The sequence below is a fragment of the Lacerta agilis genome, chromosome 7, assembly GCF_009819535.1.
Source record: "Lacerta agilis isolate rLacAgi1 chromosome 7, rLacAgi1.pri, whole genome shotgun sequence".
NCBI lineage: Eukaryota > Metazoa > Chordata > Lepidosauria > Squamata > Lacertidae > Lacerta > Lacerta agilis.
Window position 1 is genome coordinate 38,713,038 of NC_046318.1, and position 20,405 is coordinate 38,733,442.

Below are 20,405 nucleotides of genomic sequence, written 5' to 3' on the forward strand. Positions count from 1 at the left end.
AAAGTGCCTCAGTGTTAACTAATTCTCCTAGAAAAACTAATCAGTTGTGAAAGTTTATGTCAGCTTTACAAACAGCAGCTTCCCAATTCTCAACAACTAATGGGAATAGGATGCACCTCTGACTTAGAAACTTAGCACTGTTAAGAAAACCATGTGCTTTCATGTTTTCCTTTTAATGGACATAATGCTCCCATTTCTTTTTCTTTTCTCTTAAGGCCTGGAGTATTACTTACCATAGCTGGTTGACATTTGTGATGTTGATATGGTCCTGCATACTTTGGATGCTTCGTGATCGAAGGAAATATGCTATGATCAGTTCACCTTTTATGGTGGTATATGGAAACTTGTTATTAACATTTCAGTACATATGGAGTATTGATCTGAATGAGAATGAACTTCCGACGGTTTCAGGATTTCTAGAACGGAAAGCTCCTACAGAATTAGCATCAAAGGTAAATAATGTTTTAAAATGGAATCAATATGAAGCCAATGAGATCCTCAGTTCATACAGGATTTTACATTAGAAGTAAAAGAAGTGAAAGGACTATTGTTGTTGTTGTTGAAAAAAATACAAGCTATGTGCAAGCTATGAGAAGGATCTAAAAAGTCCTGTATGTGTATACCTAAAGCACCTCTGTGTGGGCATACCTGGGGTGCATTCAGATGTAGGGAATATTGCAATAGTTTCCTTGATTTTAATGCTGCTGTTTCTGTCCCAGCTTCTAAAATTCATTTCACATTATAGTACCCGTTGCTTTATGGAGCTGTGACTTCTTGACCGATATAACGGCATGTCACACAAAATTTCATTTACGCTAGTGGGAGTAGAATGGCAGAACAATGGCACCATCATTGGACAATGTCACTATAGCCCCACTCTTTCAACACATACATGCTTCTGTTCTCCCATTATTGATCTATGAAAACAGCAGGAAATAAATTTATACTAGTATACCGCCCAAATTTCATAACTTTACTTCTTCAATTTTTTGGCTTAACCGGTGTTGCAAACAGATTATTTCTGCCACTAATTAACATGGGAACGAATGCTAAACTTTCACTATATTATACTAGATTACAAGAAGTGGCTTTTATGTTGTGTGAAAGCTCAAATATAATATCACATTTAGTAGTCTTTTTTCTGAAGCAAAGTAGGTACAAAATGTTTCATGGATCCCACCAATAAAATGTGTATTGCATTTCATTACTCCTTTGTCTCACTAGCCTAAGCACCTTCATTATGATGCACTAGATTCTCAAAGTGAATTCTTTACTACATATTCCCTGCTGGCTACTCCTTAATTTATAATGAATGTGAAAATGAGCAAACACTATATTATCTTCTCTCAAAGGCAGCATTAGTGCTCTTAAAACAGATTAAATGGTCCAGAGGTTCTGTTGGATATGTTGTACACTTTCTCTCATTGATGCTATAAATTTCTCTCAAGAGATTTAACTGCTTTAATATGTTGCCAGCAACTTTGCCATAAACTTTGACTGGTTGCTTTGTAAAATGTCTTATCTAAAAGCAGTGGCTTTCAGAAAAATGAAATTATGGTATCAACAAAAAAGATAAATGTATACACCATAGTAAGTGAGGGACGTACCCTAGAAATATTTCACTGAATAAAAGACACTCTGTTGTTTTAGACATAAATTAAATTTTGCTTTCAATAGAAAATGACAGATAAATAGACCATAATTCTCTCTGTTTCGTTTTTCAAAGTATGTGCTCTTAAATAGAAAATGAGTTGCTTTGTAGAAGAGACTGCTCTCCAGGGAGATTTTGAAAATGGAAGCACAGTGAATATTCTGTGTAGGCATTTGTACGCATTAGAAAATGCAAAAGAGATAAAGGAAGAACCATGAAATACAGAACCTATCAGTCACAGAGTAAATGTGCTTATCGCTGTCTTTGAGAAAGGAGAATAAAGTGCTATTTCACTTATTCTTTATACATGAAGGTACAACCCTAAGCCTCTGAAGATGAGGTTGCACAATGCTTTATTTATTCTGTTCTGTTCTATTCTTTTTATTTTATTTTATTTAAACATTTATATACTGCTTAACTACATTAGTCTCTGAATGTTGTAACCACCTGTTGATAATCAGTGAATAATTAAGACAATGCATTCTAAAGGCAAAGTTGAGTATGACTTTGGCATGGGTGGTATGGTTCTCACTGACTATGCAAGGCACAAAACAATCAGGGAATGACAATATTTTTAAAACACTGCCTTTTCCCTAAGTAGGTGAGAGTGCTGCTGGTTTAACAACCCAGGGGATTAAGGGAAACTGACTACAAATCAAATCTCTAACGACAGGACACAACATAACATAACATGAGGGAGAGTGCAGGCACTGGATAGATGTATAGTCTGTTATCAAAATCATAAGTAGAACCTGCAGATCACTGAAAATAAAGATTGTGTTATCATATGAAGTACATCAAGGATATAAAAGTACCTCAACATAACTGGAAGAAGATGAGGACCTGTTTTACACCCACCAGCAAGCACAATCCTGCCCCCTTTGTCTCTGTCTCTCTGCCGCCCCCCCCCCCCCCCGGGTCTCTCATAAAGAAAAGGAAACTAAATTAGAAGCAAAGTAGAGTTATCTATGTTTTTCTTCTTCCACCAGAGGCAGCCATGCCCAGTTGGCTGGCAAACTGAAACCAAAAGGCACAAACAGCACTGAATAAGGAGTTGTTCACTGAGAGTCATTTGTGTCCATGGGTCATGTCTTGTTACTGGAGCTGAGCTGAAATTTCTCACAAGTTTCTTGTGGAAAAAAGGGTCATTTTGCAAAATTTTCTCTAAATTTAGTGACCATCACACACAAAAAATGGTGGGGAATACTTAGAGGAAACTCTGTAAAATGAAACTAGATCTAGAGCTTTGTGCATAATGGTGGCCAGGCCGCCAACATAGTTGTTGCAACATCAAAACAACAAAGCAAATCCTTATAAAATGACAAAGAATATGTTCTATTGCTACTACTAATGGTTCTCGCAAATTCTTTGCCCACAAATCAGGTAGAGAGTTCTTGGAGGCAGTTTGTGTATAGTTATATTTGTGACAGATAAAAAATGGAATGAAAGGTATATAGTTGTCTGATTTTACCATTCATCCCCAAATAAAACCACAGTCTTAGCATCAAGATGGCTCTTGAGACATTTGGGGGGCCAGATTATGTTGGCAAATGTCTGGAAGATATCATCCAGTTCAGCAATATCATCCAGTTCTCACAAATTATTAACAGCAGGAATGGAAACCGGTGGCTCTCCATATATTCATAAACTCTAAGTGCCACCATCCTCAAGCAGCATAGAATAGCATGGTGGAAGCTGTAATCAAACATCTACAGAGGCACTTTTGCCCCATCCTTGAATTACAGTGTCAACCAGAGTGTGTCCATCTCTAAGTACAATGTCGTAGGTAATTCTTTTAGATAATGAATATTAAACAACATATTAGGTGTTCTAACTTTCCCCCTCTTCTCCTCCTCCCCATTTCTCTGTGCAGATTCTTTTTGCAATTACATTTTGGCTACTGCTCAGACAACATCTCACTGAGCGGAAAGCTTTTCAGTTAAAAGAAGCTGTTTTATCAGAGGTAAAAGTTGAAGAAGAAGAGAGTGAAGAAAAAGGTAAATACAGATTTCATTTAAAAGATATCAGAGTGCTTAATGCAGAATATACTGTGCATTCTGAACGCAATCTGTGAGCCCAAAAGGGACAAACGTGAGAAAGTGTGACAAAGAGGAAAGTGAGGCAAAGAGGAAAGTGAAGCGGTAGTAGAAAGGTGCAAAGGGCAAAGAAAGTAACTTTGACAGAAATGACATTGTGTGGGGAGCTCGGCTGATAGGAAAGTGAAACAGGGCAAATGAGGAAAAGACTGTGAAGTAATGAGGTGGGAAATACAGGCAACAACTGTTTTGCACAGGGGATACATTCAGTGTTCAAAACTCCCATTGTTCTAGGCTCATTATGTGACGGAATTTCATTAGCGCAAGCAGTTTCTGAGCTCTGGGTGTGTTACTGCACCTAAGATTTCAGATTAAAACTGCAGAGTGGAAGGAAAGGAGGAGCTTTTTCTGGCTCTCCACTTCCAGCTACCCTCTGAAGACTGAAGAAGAGATCCTCTTAAGAATATTAGGAGGGTGGGCAGGGGAAGGACTAGAGACCATGTGAAAAATGAACATAGTATTTTAGCTGCAGTTCATTTGTTTTCAGCTTTGTATTCTTGTTATAAAAAGCACACCTAGACATTCCGTTGTTGTGCCTATAACCTAGGTTTAAGGTGTCATTTAGCTCTTAGCTTTCATATCTTAGTTTCTAACACTGGTTACGTTCCTGGATCCTGTGTGTGTCGGCAGAGTGTGCATAAGTCTGCCCTGTTATGTCCCTTCCCTTCACCCCTTTCCTGGCCACTTTCAGGTTGTGGTGATGCACACGTGTGTTGTCGCGCACATATTGGACAAGCATAAAACGGTCGTTGCCTTACTAAGTGAGGAATTTAACTCAAATTTAGCAGGGAGAATTAGAGAAATTCTGGGTCATTTTGCATGTCTTGCTTCTGTTTCTTTACTCAAGTGTAAAATGCCATTTTGAAAAACTTTTGCCAGATAATGAAACTTCACCAAATGATATTTAAAATGATATAGAACATATTAGCTGTATATGAAAATGAAAACTGAGTCTACAGGTTTGTGTTTTCATTGAATTACCCAACTTATATGTAGACCAGATGATTCAAGTGAGGCAAGCTATAGAGGTCAAATCACATATACATTCATCTTATAGTAAAAGTAGTCAGAATCTAGAAAACAATGACTCAATTTCAGTTGATTAGCACTGAAGCTAAGACAAGGTCGGTGAATGGTTCCATGGCATAAAATGCAAATGTAGAGCATTCAAACATTATGTGAATCAGAGATCCCAATAATGCAAGCCTTCCATTCTATATCATTGTTGTGGTGCCCCCTGCAGTGCTCAGTCTGGGCAAACCAGTTGCACTCCCCTAAACTACACCTGGTAACTTCCAAGCTGCTACTCACCCTCTCCTTTACCATGGGATTAGAAGGAGGCTGGCGGGTACTGGCCTAGCATTAGCTCACCTCATATGAGTAGTTTAACAGCCAATTCTACCTTTCTTCCTCATAAGGAACTCTTTTCTCTCTGCTCCCTTACCTGCCTTAGCTTTTCCTGTGCTATGTATCCTGCCCGGTGTAGTTGCACTCTGCACACAGTAGTCTTCTTGTTTTTACCAACAATGCAAGACCATGTAATATGAACTAAGCAAAAGTAAAGTTCATAATGTTTTGTATTTACAGAAGAGGATTCCCAAAAAGATGAAGAAGAATCCCAAAAGAATGAAGTGGAGCAATTGGAGGGAGAGGAGGAGAGAGGGGGGGAGGAGGAGGAGGAGGAAGAGGAGGAGGAGGAAGAAGATGTAATGAAGGTCCTGGGAAACCTGGTGATGGCTATGTTCATTAAATACTGGATTTACGTCTGTGGAGGAATGTTCTTTTTTGTCAGCTTTGAAGGGAAAATTGTCATGTACAAAATCATCTATATGATGCTCTTCTTGTTCTGTGTAGTCCTATATCAGGTAAGTTAAACAAAATGTAGAGTTTTTTTCAGCTTGTTACTTTTCAATTAATGTAACCAGGGTATATGTTTAATTACCCTTACTATATTTTTAAAACAGCAATTGTTTGTCCTAAGCAATAGGGTTGGGTTAGAAATAATTTAAGTCCTATAGTGTGGATTACTCTTTAGTGTGAATTTAACCATCTCTTCAGTGTTCTTGTGATTCTAAGAGTAAGGGTACAGCACAAGACAGTGGCAAGCACACATTTTCTAACCACCAAGGGCTCTGGAGTTAGCTGGCCATTAGGGTGAAAGTTGCCTCATACATTCTCCTGGCATCTGTACATTCTCCTGGGCATTGTGGCAATGAGACACTTCTCATACTTTCCTCCCCTGCACAGATGTGACCCTCTATTAGCTGCCCCTCTTAATTATTTTACATCAAAGCCAGTTTTTACAGTGATGCCACTCTCTGTGTTTTCCTGCAATAGTGAGGTTATGTAGCAATGTCAGCAAAACAATACAGAATTCAGTAGAAAAACATGTGAGTCCTAATCAATGGGATTTATAAAGGTTCAGCAACATGTCCTTTGCATACAATCTGTTTAGCTCTCAGGCAAGGTCTTATGGCAAATCTCCCCTATTAGCAATGGTTAGCTCCAGTTCCTCTTTTATGAACTATGTTCTCCATGCCCCTTCTTGCCTAGACCGCGTCTACTTGACAATGTCCTTGGCAGTTAACATAAACTGGGGGACATCACCTACTGAAGGTGATGTCTGAAGACCTGGCTTATTGACAAAGTAAATGAAGTTTGTTTACCAAACTCTGTGTAAAGAACTTTTGACGGACTGTAGCTATGCACCCACTCACATATTCTAGTATAGGCTTATCCTTCAATGGGATAGAGACAGATTTCTTAGATTACTGCTGTAGCTTTTCAGTGCCTCATACGTGTTGTAACTGAAAAACAGCCATGGTTCTTCATATCTTTTTTTCTGGATATAAAAATTTAATAAACTTGCTAGTTCCTTATCTACTAAAAGAAGGTAATAGATCAAAGTAACTTAAAAGATAAAATTTTGTGAATATATATAAAAAATAAAATTGATGGCGGCAACACCAACCATAGCCAAGAAAAGCTCTTACATTGGTGGTTAGAAAGAACAGGAAGTGGTTTGGCGGGCCTTCCTGGACAGATAATTCTGAGTGCCCCCATGGAAATAATCTTCTCCAAATGCTAACCAATTTCATGTCAAGCAAATGGAACTGTAATCAAGAAGTTTTTCTTCTCTCCCTCTGTCCCCAACCCTCCTCTTTATACTCACCTATGCAGCAATTAAAATGGTGCATAGTGAGTTCAGGAGGGTTACTGCATGCAGGGAGTATTAACTATGCTACTTTAAAGACCAGACAAATTGCAACTTGTTTCACAGTCTTGGCAATTTTCATTTAGTGCAGGAAAAGTTAATTATGACCCTTCAGAATTTGGGCTACTACTTGCATTACCTCTGAGCACTGGCCATGCTGACTAGGGCTGATGAGAATTGCAGTCCAACTAAACCATGTATTCCCTATCCCTAGTTTAGTGTCATATTTATCACTGCAGTTAATAATTGCCCTAACAGGCCTTCATATGCCAGGCAAACAAGAGGCAGACCACAGTCCTTCAAACAATATTATTGACCTCCTCAGTAAAACAAGAAATCCAACCACAATCCATTGAAATTGCCATGTCCAAATTGAGTTGTATATAAGCAATTATATTTATAAAAAGCTATCAATTTGCTTTACAACATGAATTTCTGGTTCCCAGGTGCACTATGAATGGTGGAGGCGAATTTTGAAATATTTTTGGATGTCAGTGGTGGTTTACACGATGCTAGTACTTGTTTTCATCTACACATATCAGTTTAAATCATTTCCTGGGTTGTGGAAAAACATGACAGGGATGAATGAGAAACAGTGAGTAATTTCTGTTAACTTAGTCTCACCTTCTATTAACAAATATATTATGGATTTGGGTGTTGCCAGTCCTGCACAGAAGTCCCACTGATAGGAATGCAGGTTAAACTGGATGGTGATGGGTTTTTCTTATTCAAGCTATCTGTTCAACCACACATATGAGATGTCTGCATACCAATATTTGTTTTATATTTTATTTTAATTTAAAGCATTTCTTAACTGCTTAATATTTTAAGATCTCTTAAGCAGTGCCCACTATGTACAATGTGAAAACAAAAGTATGGCTTATCATTCTAATCCTAGCCTTAAAGTGTGAAAGTCACATCTTACGTACATGAGTCAAAGTTGGGAAGAACAGTGTTTCCTCTGTGAAGTTGGTTGCTTATTTTCCTCTCAGCCATATTTATTTAATTTTTCCTTATCTTTATCTCCCTTTTCTTTCTTTTTCTCACCATCCATTAGCTTCAGTTTTCTTCATTTTTCTGCATCATAAAAACAATGCTGTTTCACAGTTACCTAATTTTGAGTGGCTCATGGATGATCGTTTTAAAAGTGCTGCTATTGTGGGGCTAAGCTTCCTGGCTGATTGTATTTTATTCATTACACTGTATTGTATTTCAAGACAAGCTTTCTTTGCACACGATGGTAACACACAAACAATAGCATACCATGCACAATGGACTTCATATCTGCTAGCACTGGGAGGAAACAAACCATGATCCTTGGCTTAACATGGGGATAGTGATAAGCCAAGGTTAGTTATTAGCTTGCCAGTTGTGGTTTGTTTAAGCAAACCTCACATCCAGGCTGGGTGGGTGTACTTCACTCAGACACAGTAAGCCATGGTTTTAATCTTATGATTTGCAAAGGTAGCCACTGTGATTCCAAATGTCATGTTTGATGTTATAAACTGCCCAGATGACTTCTCTTGTTGTTTGACCTATGAATAGTATTTATTTAAACTAACCTGGCTGCTCTAGCAGATTCATATAGTTGTCTGGATAAATTAGTTAGATGTTCCAGAATTACAACTTACTTTCTCTTTAAAAAAAAAAAAAGTTTGAATGCATGATTGCATAATGCAGAGGTTTTCAACCTTTTTGAGTCCACAGCTCCCTTGACGAACTACATTCTTTCTGCGGTACCCCTGTGGGGCTCAGGAGCCCAGTTATGTCATCCCTTGCCTGCGGAGCTGGCAGCCCCTCACCCCTTTTTGAACACCCTCCCTTGTGGAGTGTTTCCTCAGCCTCCTCTCCCCACTCCTTTGGAGTCCTCTGAGCAGCCACCGCCACTGCTCCTGGTCTCTGAACTACCCCTCTGCCCCAAAGAGAGGTGCCTCCTCACACTGCCCCACAGGGACGTGGGAAGAGGGTGCCCCCAGTGTTAATGGCCCAAAGGAGGCTGGCTGAAGGTGAACATGAGGCCAGCATCTTACCTTGGGTGGCAGCAACAGGCACTGCCAGGACTGCATGGTGGAAAGGCTCCCCTTCAGTACCGGGCACTCAGCTCCCAGGCAGGCCTTGTACACAGTAAGCACAGGAAAGGCCAGCGTGGTGCTTGCCTGCCTGCCCAGCCTACCACTTGTCCGTTCCAAACAGCAATGGCTGGTGGGCTGGCTGGGCCCTCTCATGTGCTTGCCTGCTTACTCCAAGGTCACCTCAGCTCCTGGCACCCAGCACCTTCTGGCCAGCCCCAGAGGCATAATTCACCTGCAGAGCTCATAGCCAGGGCTGCTGCAACAAACAGCTGTGCTAGCCTCTGAAGGGGAGGCAAAGATGCAAGATGGCATCAGAGGAGGGAGGGAAGGAAAGAGGGACAGAGGCCTGCAGCACCCTGACCATCATTCAAGGCACCCCAGGGTGCCACAGCACACTGGTTGAAAACCACTGGCATAATGCATTTTAAGAACCAGAAAGACTACTTATAAAAGTTCTTTTTTCAAGCCTCTTGTCGCTATAATAGATATGAATGAATGAATGAATTATTCTGGCCATAGACCAATACAGTGGATATGTACAGGTGAAACTTGAAAAATTAGAATATCGTGGAAAAGTCCATTTATATAAGCAATTGTTTTCATTAGCTACTGGAGTTTAATATATGAGATAGACTCATGACATGCAAAGCGAGATATGTCAAGCCTTTGTTTGTTATAATTGTGATGATTATGGCGTACAGCTGATGAAAACCCCAAAGTTGAAATTGTTAATTTGGGGTTCTCATCAGCTGGACGCCATAATCATCACAATTATAACAAATAAAGGCTTGACATATCTCGCTTTGCATGTCATGAATCTATCTCATACAGTGTATATTAGTTTCACCTTTAAGTTGAATTACTGAAAGAAATGAACCTTTCCACAATATTCTAATTTTTCGAGTTTCACCTGTATATTATTAGTTTTCTGTTGTATGTGGAACTAGTATGATTCCCAAAACTGCACCAAATAGTCTTTATAGTTGCTCTGTTTTACAACCAGTTAAGAATTGCTTTCTGCCAAATATTAAACATTGTTAAATTCATCCTGTCCATTAACTTAGCTGTATCTTGTACTGCTTTATATTTCAGACTAGAAGATCTTGGCTTAAAGCAGTTTTCTGTAGCAGAGTTGTTTACCCGCATCTTTATTCCAACCTCCTTTTTGTTAGTGTGCATCTTACACCTACATTATTTCCATGACCGTTTCCTTGAACTCACGGATTTGAAAGCCATAATCAGCAAACAGGATAGTGCCATTTACAGGTAAAGCAAGCAGGGAAATGTTATTTCTTTCATTGTCACCAGGTTCTCAGCTTCTACTTCCCCAACCACCATAGGGCTATATAGCTCTGATGTCTAAGCATGAACCTTACATTGAAAGGTAAGCTGGCTTGCGGTCACCAAGGAATTGGGTAATAGACTGCTTAGAAATCTTGCGTTCTATAGACTTCTGTTACCACAACTCACATACTTTTTTTTCTAGATCCTTTCTGTTTGGTTATGCTACTTAGATAAGTGTTTTTCAACCTTTTTTGGGCAAAGGCACACTTGTTTCATGAAAAAAATCACGAGGCACACCACCATTAGAAAATGTTAAAAAAATTAACTCTGTGCCTATATTGACTATATATAAAGTAATTCTCTTGAATAGGAATCAAATAAACACAAAGAAAGTATTTTATAATTACTTTATTATGAAATAGTAAGTAAACAGAAATATGAAAAATTATAAAATACGTTATTCAGTGCGCAACCTGGGTCTGTTTGGCTGAACACAAAGCTGATTTCCATTTTCCCCACGGCACACCAGGCAACATCTCGCGGCACACTAGTGTGCCGCGGAACAGTGGTTGAAAAACACTGACTTAGATAATGTTTTATCGTTTGGTATTGAGTGGGGAGACATCAGACAGGATTGTTAAGGAGGTTGGAGCCTTTAACACCAAGGTTTGGTATCCTAACAAAATGACTATTTAGAAAAAAAGAAAAAAATCAGAATGAAAATACATGGAGTAACTACTTATACATAAATGAAGCAATCACTGCTTCCTTATCTTTCATCTGAATGTTTAATGGTGAATTCAGAGCCTAAATACAACAGTTCACAAACTACGAAAAAAAGTACATGTGGAGATCACTCCTTGGGAGCCTGGAGTTTGTTAAAGTTTGGTGCTTGTGTTGATGTGAGGGTGGATATGGGGAGCTTCTGCATGCTAGATACATATTTAATTTTTGCTCAAATTCTACCTTTTTCTAAACAAATTCATAAAATAAGTCCTGGAGTTTAGTGTACTACAGCTGTAACCCACAGTCTATTCAATCTAGAAAAACCACCAGTGTTTTACTAGGGCTTCTCAAAAGTATGGCTAGAGCTTTTATTTTAGTCTCCTTGGATTTTCCACCAATGAAATATGGGCATTATGGATATGTAAGGGGGGGGGAGTTTCATTGCTCCATTACATTTATTTTTGTTCTTTAAAACCTTCATTCATTTTTGTTGTTGTTTAGAATAGCATTTGTTTCTCAACCAATGCCTGTTTTTCATCTTTTCTTCTCCCTTTTACATTGGTGTTTTCCATCCCATGGACATGACATTTTCAGTCCTTTGTAAGGATCAGACCTGCCAAATATTAGAGAGGTAGAAGGAAAGGGTATACAGTATTTTTAAACCAGCAATAACATCTTAAATTCTTTTCTGTTGATAATGCAGATGAACTATCTGCCATTTGTAGAATCAAAATGATCAACACAAAAGTTGATTTAAGAATTCAGTTTTTTCCTTCCTACCAGCATGAATATAAGAAAAGCTACAACAATGAGAGGACACCTGTGGAGAAATTTTTGCACAAACTGACAGAGAATTAATGAGAAAAGAAATTAAAAAAAAATTATTGGCTTAGGAATAAGAAAGAAACATGGGCAAATAATACATCAATAGAGAAATAGAAGGAACTGAGCTTTTAATAATTTCATAAAAGGAAAAGAGTCCCACATACAAAGGGCCACAAGAAAGTTTGGATATAAAAAATAGTAAGGGCAAGAAGGTTTGTGTGTGCTTTTTCTTCATTTAAGACATTTGCACTCCGTGCTTTCTCCCAATATATTGGAGTTGCTTTAATATGGTTCCCAGCAGCCTAGAAGATCAGAACCCATTTCTGCAACTGTGGGTTTGATCTTGTGTCTTCAAGGCTTTCTCTGATCCACTATTTACAGTCTTTAGAATATTGTAGATTCTCTTAACAGCTTGGTTCCTTTCATTTAAAATTTTGGGGATTAATATTATTGGATCATTATACTGATGCTGATGCTGCTTATGTTTTATGCTAGTCTGCCTCTGCTTTAGTCTTTGCTGTCCTCTTTATTAATCTGTACTACATCACTTTAAGGGGGAAAATGGCCTATTACAAAATATTTAAAGACTACCTGTCAGGGGTCCTTTACTTTTACCTTTTTACCTGCCTGCTACATAAGTAAGCATAGAAATAATAGTAGTCCTTTTCAGTCTCTTTCTGCACATATGAAATACTCAAGAGCATTAGTATTTGAGGCTTGGATTTAAGTCAAATTCAAGTCTTTCCAGATAAGTTGAACTCCATGTTTAGGTACTATCTTAAATGAAGATTTTCACTATAAATCAGTGGTTTCAACTTGCTTGATGCTATTTGGCTGCTCCAGAATAATACTTCATAATGACACTTCACAGTGACATTTGCAGAACTCAAAACAGTTAAAGAAACATATCCTTTATAAGCTTTAACGATCCTGTATGAATTTTACTTGGAAGTAAGTCATTCATTTTAATGAAAGAGCATGACTTGTTCTTTCATGTTGTATTTCACTCTCCGGCCCTTTTAATCCAAGTAGCTGGAAGTCTGGTGGTACAATGGGAACCTATATACTGACAAGTGTTTGTTACTGAATGTTTTGTAATAATCCTTCAATAATCTTACTATTTCATTGTGATTGTTGGCAATATGTTCTTCCTCTGGTAAGACAGCTATGTACCTTTATTCTTGTTTAACACTATTCTTTTCTCTCTCTTTCTTTAACTAATTTTCCTGCTGCCATCCCATGCATTCTTGTGCTTTCATCTCTCTCACCAAAGCCATGCCAAAGTCAATGGTCGTGTTTATCTAATAATAAATAGGTGGGTATTCCAATCTTTACTTTCCTAACAAAATGTTTCTTGCTTGCTTACATTTTCACTCTGAAGCGGGGGCGGAGGCGGAGAGGATATCAGGCTATATATTAACCTCAAATAAGACAATCCTAGTGCTCAATTTTTCTAATTAACACTTATTGGTCCACACAGTGGAGTTCTAAGTCTGAGAGTTCTCCCGTTTTTAAAAGTTGCACATACAATGATTCACTTTAAATGCCATCCAAGTTGAAAAAAAATTCAATGAATTTTATTTGCATCTAGATATGTTAAACACAGTTGTCTGAGTAAACTAGTTCATCAGCACACAGTAGTGTCTGTGCACACTTTTGCTCATCTCAGTTGGCGCCAGACTTCAATGAGCTCTTAGAACGGTGCTGTTGATGGGCTCCTGGCCAATGTAAACCTGACTCGCCATGTTTCTATCCCTGCATCCCCTCCAGCATTGTTGCAGCAGGTACTACTGCCACCCATCATTCACCTCCAATTGTCCACACATGAGAGAGGTGGACAAGTAGATTTGAAAACTACAGCAGCAGTAAATGATAGCAAGACATTAAATGATACACTCATCTTTTATCAAAGGCTACAATTTCCAGAGTAGTTTAACAATCAATCCTTCTTCCCAGCCAACTCTGGAAGTTGTAGCTCTGGGAGAGGAATAGAGGCAGCCTAATAACTCTCAGCACCCTTAACAATCTACAGCTCTTAGAATTCTTTGGGGGAATCCATAACTGTTAAAAGTAATAGCACAGTGCTTTACGTTGTCCTAATACACTGTGAAGAAGCAATGAGAAGTATCAGGTTTGGTATGGGCATCTAGGAATTTGTTTAATGCTGAATGGTTCCTGTTTGGGGTAATTCGGGAAATGGGCCTTGAGGTGTTGTATGACTGCCCATGTCCATTGGCCAGTGACCCAGCAAGTGCATTATGCACTAGCTGTGAACTCCAGTCATCCCCCTCTAGCTAGCGTTTGGAAGCAACAGTGGGTAAGGTTTTAGAAAACAGATAGTTGGTTGCACTCCTGCATGTGTCTTGTCCACACCTCGAAGCCCCAATGATAATAATGGATCCCAAACAATATGACAGGATGGTGTGCTAGACACCTCATCAGACAACTGAGGTGTAAAGATTGGAGCAAAAGCGAGTGACTTTATCTTCAAAGCGCCTTGTAAATTTGTCACAGCAGGCCTGTGTGAGTATGAGAGTTAGGAAGTGGTGTTCCTTTGTATACAATGGCATCTCAGGAACCTGGAAAAAACCTGCTGGTTATGGATGCAAGTCTCTTCTAAATAAAAGTGACATTGATTCTGATGTTGGCATGTATATCAGTATAACAATAGAGCACAATATGATGGGCTGATGCTCATATTTGAATAAAACACTTTTAATATCCGTGTCACAATCTGACATGAATTGAAAAACTTGAAAATAGTTGAACATATGTTGACAGCTACTTTAGGACAGCATGTTTATTGCTAATGGTTTTGGCTCATATATAGAACAGATGGAGGTTTTTTCCCTTCTGTAATCTGCATAGTAATGGTACTGATTTGCTGAAATTTCTTTGTCTGCCAATTACCTTGCTTAGTTATATGCCTCCTTCCCATTGCAATAACCCATGGCCCCCTCCCACTGCCCTGAAAGTTAGGGACCCTCCAAAGTGGAATTCAGCGTGGCTGAAAAGACTGTTGTTGAAAAGGAAAATTAGCAACCCCCCTCCCCTTTAGAAGAGAAGCATTTTGGGGGCATTTTTTACTCTTTGGATATCTGCCTGTATACTTAATATCTCTCATCATGATAATTGGTCAGAGACAGAAGAAAGAGAAGCTTGTACTTCTAAGGGAAAGACATATAATTATGAATTATTAAATACTTCAGAACTCTGTTACAACTCATATATATAAAATTACAAATGCAAGGATAGAAAACCATTCAAAGAGGAGTTCTTTAAACATCTGCTTTCTTAAACCATCTTTATTTTATGTGTTGCATTCAAGAGAAAATGATGTTATATCTTGGCTACAAGAGTGCATCAAAGCAGCACCATTATGATAAGCTTACCCTAGCAATACTGAAGAATTGTGGAAGGTAGGAAGGCAGAGGCGTAGCAAGCCCAGGTGGTACCCGGTGCGGAATTGTTTTTGTCACATACCCCACGCCGCTGGCAAACCCGCAAACCTGCTTGCCGCTCTTCCTCTTCCCCCCCCCCACACGCCACTGCCGAAGCCACCGCCAGCGCGCTCCGCTTTTGTGATCGGAGCAGACTGGCAGGGGCGGGGGGAGAGCAGCCCGGGCTGCTCTTCCTCTCCCCTGCCACCACCGAAGCAGCGCCAACGTGCTCTCCCTTTGTGAGTGGAGAGCGTTGGTGGCGGCTTCGGCAGCGGCAGGGGGGGGAGAGGCGCCCAGAGTGTCACCCCCTCCAGGGTGACACTGGGGGCAGCAAGCACCCATTGCCCCCACCTTCCCACACCACTGCAGGAAGGGGACAGTTATCATGAAATATCAAGTGTAAAATCTCTTATGAACTGAACTTGACTTCCTCTGAATTTGTACTTGGTACAAATGCCAGTTTCTCCTCTCCCCCATTCCTACACTTTCACATGCTCACTAAGTTGCTGAAGAAAAAAATGATGGTAAGAGTTTAGGCTGTCTGTTAGTCGTTCCTGCAGATGTCAGCTCTTGGAAGTGTATGTTCACACACACACACACACACACACACACACAAACTGAACCAAAGGTAGCATCTTCTAAGCAGTTCCTCACTCTGCACGGTGAGTACTTCTAGGCATGCTTGAGTCAATGTGTGCTGACTCTGGGAAATGTAATAATTTATAAGCCTCCTGGCTTATTTTCTGTGATTAAGAAACTGCAATTCGCAGACTTCCTGTCGACAGTGGAGGGGTCAAGGATTTCCAGAATCATTTATTGTAGGAGGGAAGATTCCTTGTTTTGGTTTGGTTTTTGGAAACGCAGCTGCTGTCTCTTTTCTACTACACACCACACCACAGCTTTTGACTTTAGGAAAAGGGGTAGGAGGGAAACTAGTAAATGAGTGACAGTGAAGGAGATCTCCCAGATTGGGTTTTCCAAAATTTGGGGGGGGGGGATCCAAATTTGTATTGAGCATTCTTGAGAAAGTTTTGGAAAGCCCTGGTTCATTTTGAATTGAGATAGGTGAACTTCACCTAATGCAGTGCTGAAAATTTCTCCAGGTGTTTAACAAAACAAAACAAAACAAAACAAAACTGTCCACCATCAATTAATGAGAAAATAAATTGCATTTAAAAATTATGTAGCTGGGGCAAGAGAGGAGAGAGGTTCGGTGAAATTATCACGGGTTAGTCTGGGTTTTTGCTTACCTTAATTTTGAGGTGGCCAAGGGATTATGTGAGTGTCCTAGCTTTCTACAAAGCAGGTTGAAGCTTTTCCAAGTGCCTGTGTTTCCTTTAAAAACACCATGATGTCCTCAACTGGGCTTTCCTGTAAGTGTGGGAAGCCGAGCGGGCTGTTGACAGTGCTCCTAACATTAGTTTATTTTTGATTTTTAAATGGCATGTGTGTTTGCTTGGTGTAGTTATTTGTTTTTGTTTTAATGGTCAAAACAACATCTCTTAAAAACAAAGGTAGCGAGCGTACCAATCCAGGGGCACTTGGTAGCCAACCTTCCCGGCTTCCCGCACTTTAATTAAAGCTCAGGGGAAGGCAGCGTAAGGTAATTCCTCCCATGGTGCTTTTTCAGATCAGGAAACGCAGGCAGCCAGGGATGCTCCAGAGCACTGGAGAAGTGTTTAATGGAAAGGAAATTACACACACCCCTCTTGGATACCTCACAAGGATAAGGTAAGCTCAATCCCACAGCCAACAAAATTATAAAGACATTTTAGAGCACTCTGAGAATGAGACAGGTTAAGAAAGGTTTTGTACCCTGGGGGATAGGTAGCAGCACAGCACTAGTCTCTCCTAACTAGCTCCAACAGAAAATAGTGCATTCCACACTTTAGACAGTAAGCAAGCTACATAAAACAGTCCCTTAAATTACTTGTATGTCACTAAATTTACTTAGGTCTACCTCCTTGTTGGATAGTGTTAATGTGACTGAAGTTCTGCTTTGGAGCCTAGCACTGTTGTTTCTCAATCATTTCATACAAAGCAAACTGCCGGTGGTGGTGGTGGATGGGAAATATGAGGTCTTTAGGGGCAAGGATGTTGCTTCATCAGTGTGCTGCAATCTCTGAAGTTCCTAGCTCAGGAGATTTGGTGTGTTTCTGATTCTGTTGCTCCTTGGTTGCTGGGCTCTAGCTCAGTCTTGGGGCCCAGATCTGGTGATTATGTGAGTGGTCCTACTGACTCAGCAAACCTCATATCCTCCTGGGTCAGTGTCCAAGCCACTGTTGGTAGTCTGGACAACAGTGCTCTCGATAAATCCAGGTCACTAGCACTTGTATTTCACATCTTGCTAGATCAGTGCAACAGCTTTTGCTCAGTAATTACAACCCTTTCTGGTGTGTGTGTGTGTGTGTGTGTGTGTGTGTGTGTGTGTGTTCCTGTTCCCCTGAAATTAAGATATTTACATAATATTTGCTTAAGTAGGCAGTGTAGTTAGCATGCTGTTCTCTAGCATCCTAAGCACATGTGACAGTAAGTGGTACAGAAATCAGTCAATTGCTTTTGTGTAACATGCTTAGGATCAAAGTGTGACCTTTAGAATATTGACAGTGCCAACTTTTGGAATTAGGAGAATTGGGAAAAGAAGTCACCAAGCCATTATGAGCTACTCATGACATTCTGGCCCAGCTCATAATAGGCTTTCTATGGCACCCCATTGTCTGCCTTCAGTCTTTTCATTATTGGCACTACCTTCTTACAGAGAAGGGAGGTCCAATGGGAGGAAAGGCAGGCAGCCGCAATAAATGGCTCAACATTAAGAACTGAAGACGCATGCACAGTTTTGCCTATGGGAAACCTGAGCAATGGTGTTTTCAGTACCTTTCTGGCCCATCCTTTGAGCCAGGAACCCCTGGGAATTCTTCCCAAGGTCTCTGCAGCACACTGAATAATATTTAGCAGGTATTTTTTATCTGTCTTGAAAATAGTTGTCATAGAAAATTACTTTTATGAGAATGATTACTAAAATTCTGAATACATTGTATGGTATGATCTTACGTACCTTGACAAGCTGAATAACGTTCATAAATAGAGAAAAATTTAATGTCTTAATTCAAGTCTTACACTAGTTCATTATTTGAAAGGCATCTTGTGTTCATTTATAGCTGTGTTGCAAATTTAAAGTATACTGTTCGTGTTTTACTATTAGCATTTAAATATAATGGTTAAATGATTAGGTATTTTTTGAAATTAGTAAAAAAAATCAACAACATGCTAATTTTGCAAAAATGAAAGAGAACTTTGGCTTCCTAAATAAAGCTCAACAACTTTGACAATGGGTAAATCACTTCCAGTTTTTTAATACTGTGAGTAGATCGCAGACTCTTGGAAGTTGGACACCCCTGATATATATCATATCCAAGGATTTGTCTGATCCTGGCTGTCTTAGCCCATTTACTTATTTGTGGCATTGAGTTGTCCTGAGTCTTTCATAAGGTATATAGGCAGCAGAGTAAAATATCAAGGGATATCTTTAACTTGAAGGGACTCTGTATCAGAGCTGAAAGAACACCCAAGCTTTCTTTTAGAAAGAGAAACTAATAGTACAACATCACCTTCCTGACTGAAATATCTTCAAACTGAGGTTTGGATCAGGGACCGATTGGCTGTCATCTGTATGGCAAGTTTACTATAACTACTAACATAAAAATAAAATGTTTTCATTACCTTTATGTAATGCTGAAACTAAATAGCCAATCCCATTTTCTTAGGGAAGAAGGTAAATTTGATCACAAGTAGTGTTTACCAGGATGCACCTCCAAAATACTTTTATAGCTTACTAGTAACATTTCCATTTTCTACATCAATAGAAACACTTTCAATTGGTGTTTCCTGTTTTCAACTCTCTATATTGATTTTTAACGATAGAATTCTTGAAAGTGTAGCTGAGACGATGTGAAGAGCCGGTTCAAGATTATATGCTAACTGAATTTTGAACTGAATAAACAGACTGGTTTACTTGCATATGGAAGATTTTGCCATGTGAATCTTAACACACCAGCTTTTGCTTTTTACAAATATGTAAATATATTCAGAGTCGGACTAGTGTAACTTATTTGAAAGAATTCGCTTCCATAATGTAAGAATGGTTAATGAAAAGTTTCTTTGAAAATGTAGTAAGCACTTTCCATCTTGTTAGAAGCACTCTTTTAATGCCAGGATGGCATGCTCCTGGCATCTGCAGGCTGACACAGATGGATTAAGAGAATGCTAGTGAGTTACATAGCATGATGTCTTTATCTCTGATCTTCTGTAATTCCTCTGTTCTCATTTCCTTTTTTTCTTTCTGTTTCAATTACTTTGAGCAGCATCAAGAAAAAATTACCAATCCGCCAAAATGAGTAAGTCCCCATGTGAAGTCATGAAATGCTTGCTGTTAAAACATGTCATTTCATGCTTCTACATCTTAAACTTTGACCATTTTTTCCTCTGCGGGGGAAATGTCAAGTTTAGGTGGCAATATCACTAATTACTAAAGCAAATAATTAGCATCAAAGTGACAGATAATTGCTTCTGTGGTATAATACCATGTGGCGTTTCCTAAACAGTGTTTGACCCATTTATTCATGCGCTCCTTGTTTGTTTTGCTGTATGAAATCAGAAGATTGTTTCTTGTATTGCAACTGCTTGGTTTGTTGACATGCCTACTTTATCTACCAATAGGCTGGTTCATCAAGATGGAAGCCTGCCTGATATCACAATGATGAATTTAAATGCCAATTTTGGAAAGGAACAGGAGAACATTTTACGAGAGCAGGAAAATGTGTTACAAGAGCAGGAAAAAAATGAGCAGGAAAACGTTTTACAAGTGCAAGAAAACATTTTACAAGGGCCAGAAAAAATGTTCCAAGAGCAGGAAAACATGTTCCAAGAACCGGAACAACGCATAATGGAAAGGAGGGAGAAAAGAGATGAGGAAGAAGGGTATGAAAAAGAAGAGGAAGAAGTGGAGGAGGAGGAAGAAGAAGATGATGATGAATCGGAGACAGAAGATATATCAGGTAGTCTGTGGAGAGAGTCTCACCTTAGTCTATTTTGTTT

General features: G+C 39.3%; 1 protein-coding gene across 2 annotated transcripts in view; it reads left to right on the plus strand.

Annotated features, from left to right (window-relative positions):
• The window catches only part of PIEZO2 (piezo type mechanosensitive ion channel component 2), a 207,668-nt gene that overhangs the window by 140,205 nt on the left and 47,058 nt on the right, over positions 1-20,405 (plus strand). For both annotated transcript variants that reach the window (XR_004427021.1, XM_033154879.1), the window contains exons 13-18: positions 216-452; positions 3,525-3,648; positions 5,335-5,612; positions 7,408-7,556; positions 10,126-10,299; positions 20,028-20,365. Coding sequence is in view for 1 of the 2 variants with exons in the window: in XM_033154879.1 (XP_033010770.1) it covers positions 216-452; positions 3,525-3,648; positions 5,335-5,612; positions 7,408-7,556; positions 10,126-10,299; positions 20,028-20,365 (1,300 nt within the window). In the remaining variant the exon portion in view is untranslated. The remainder of the gene's footprint in view (positions 1-215; positions 453-3,524; positions 3,649-5,334; positions 5,613-7,407; positions 7,557-10,125; positions 10,300-20,027; positions 20,366-20,405) is intronic.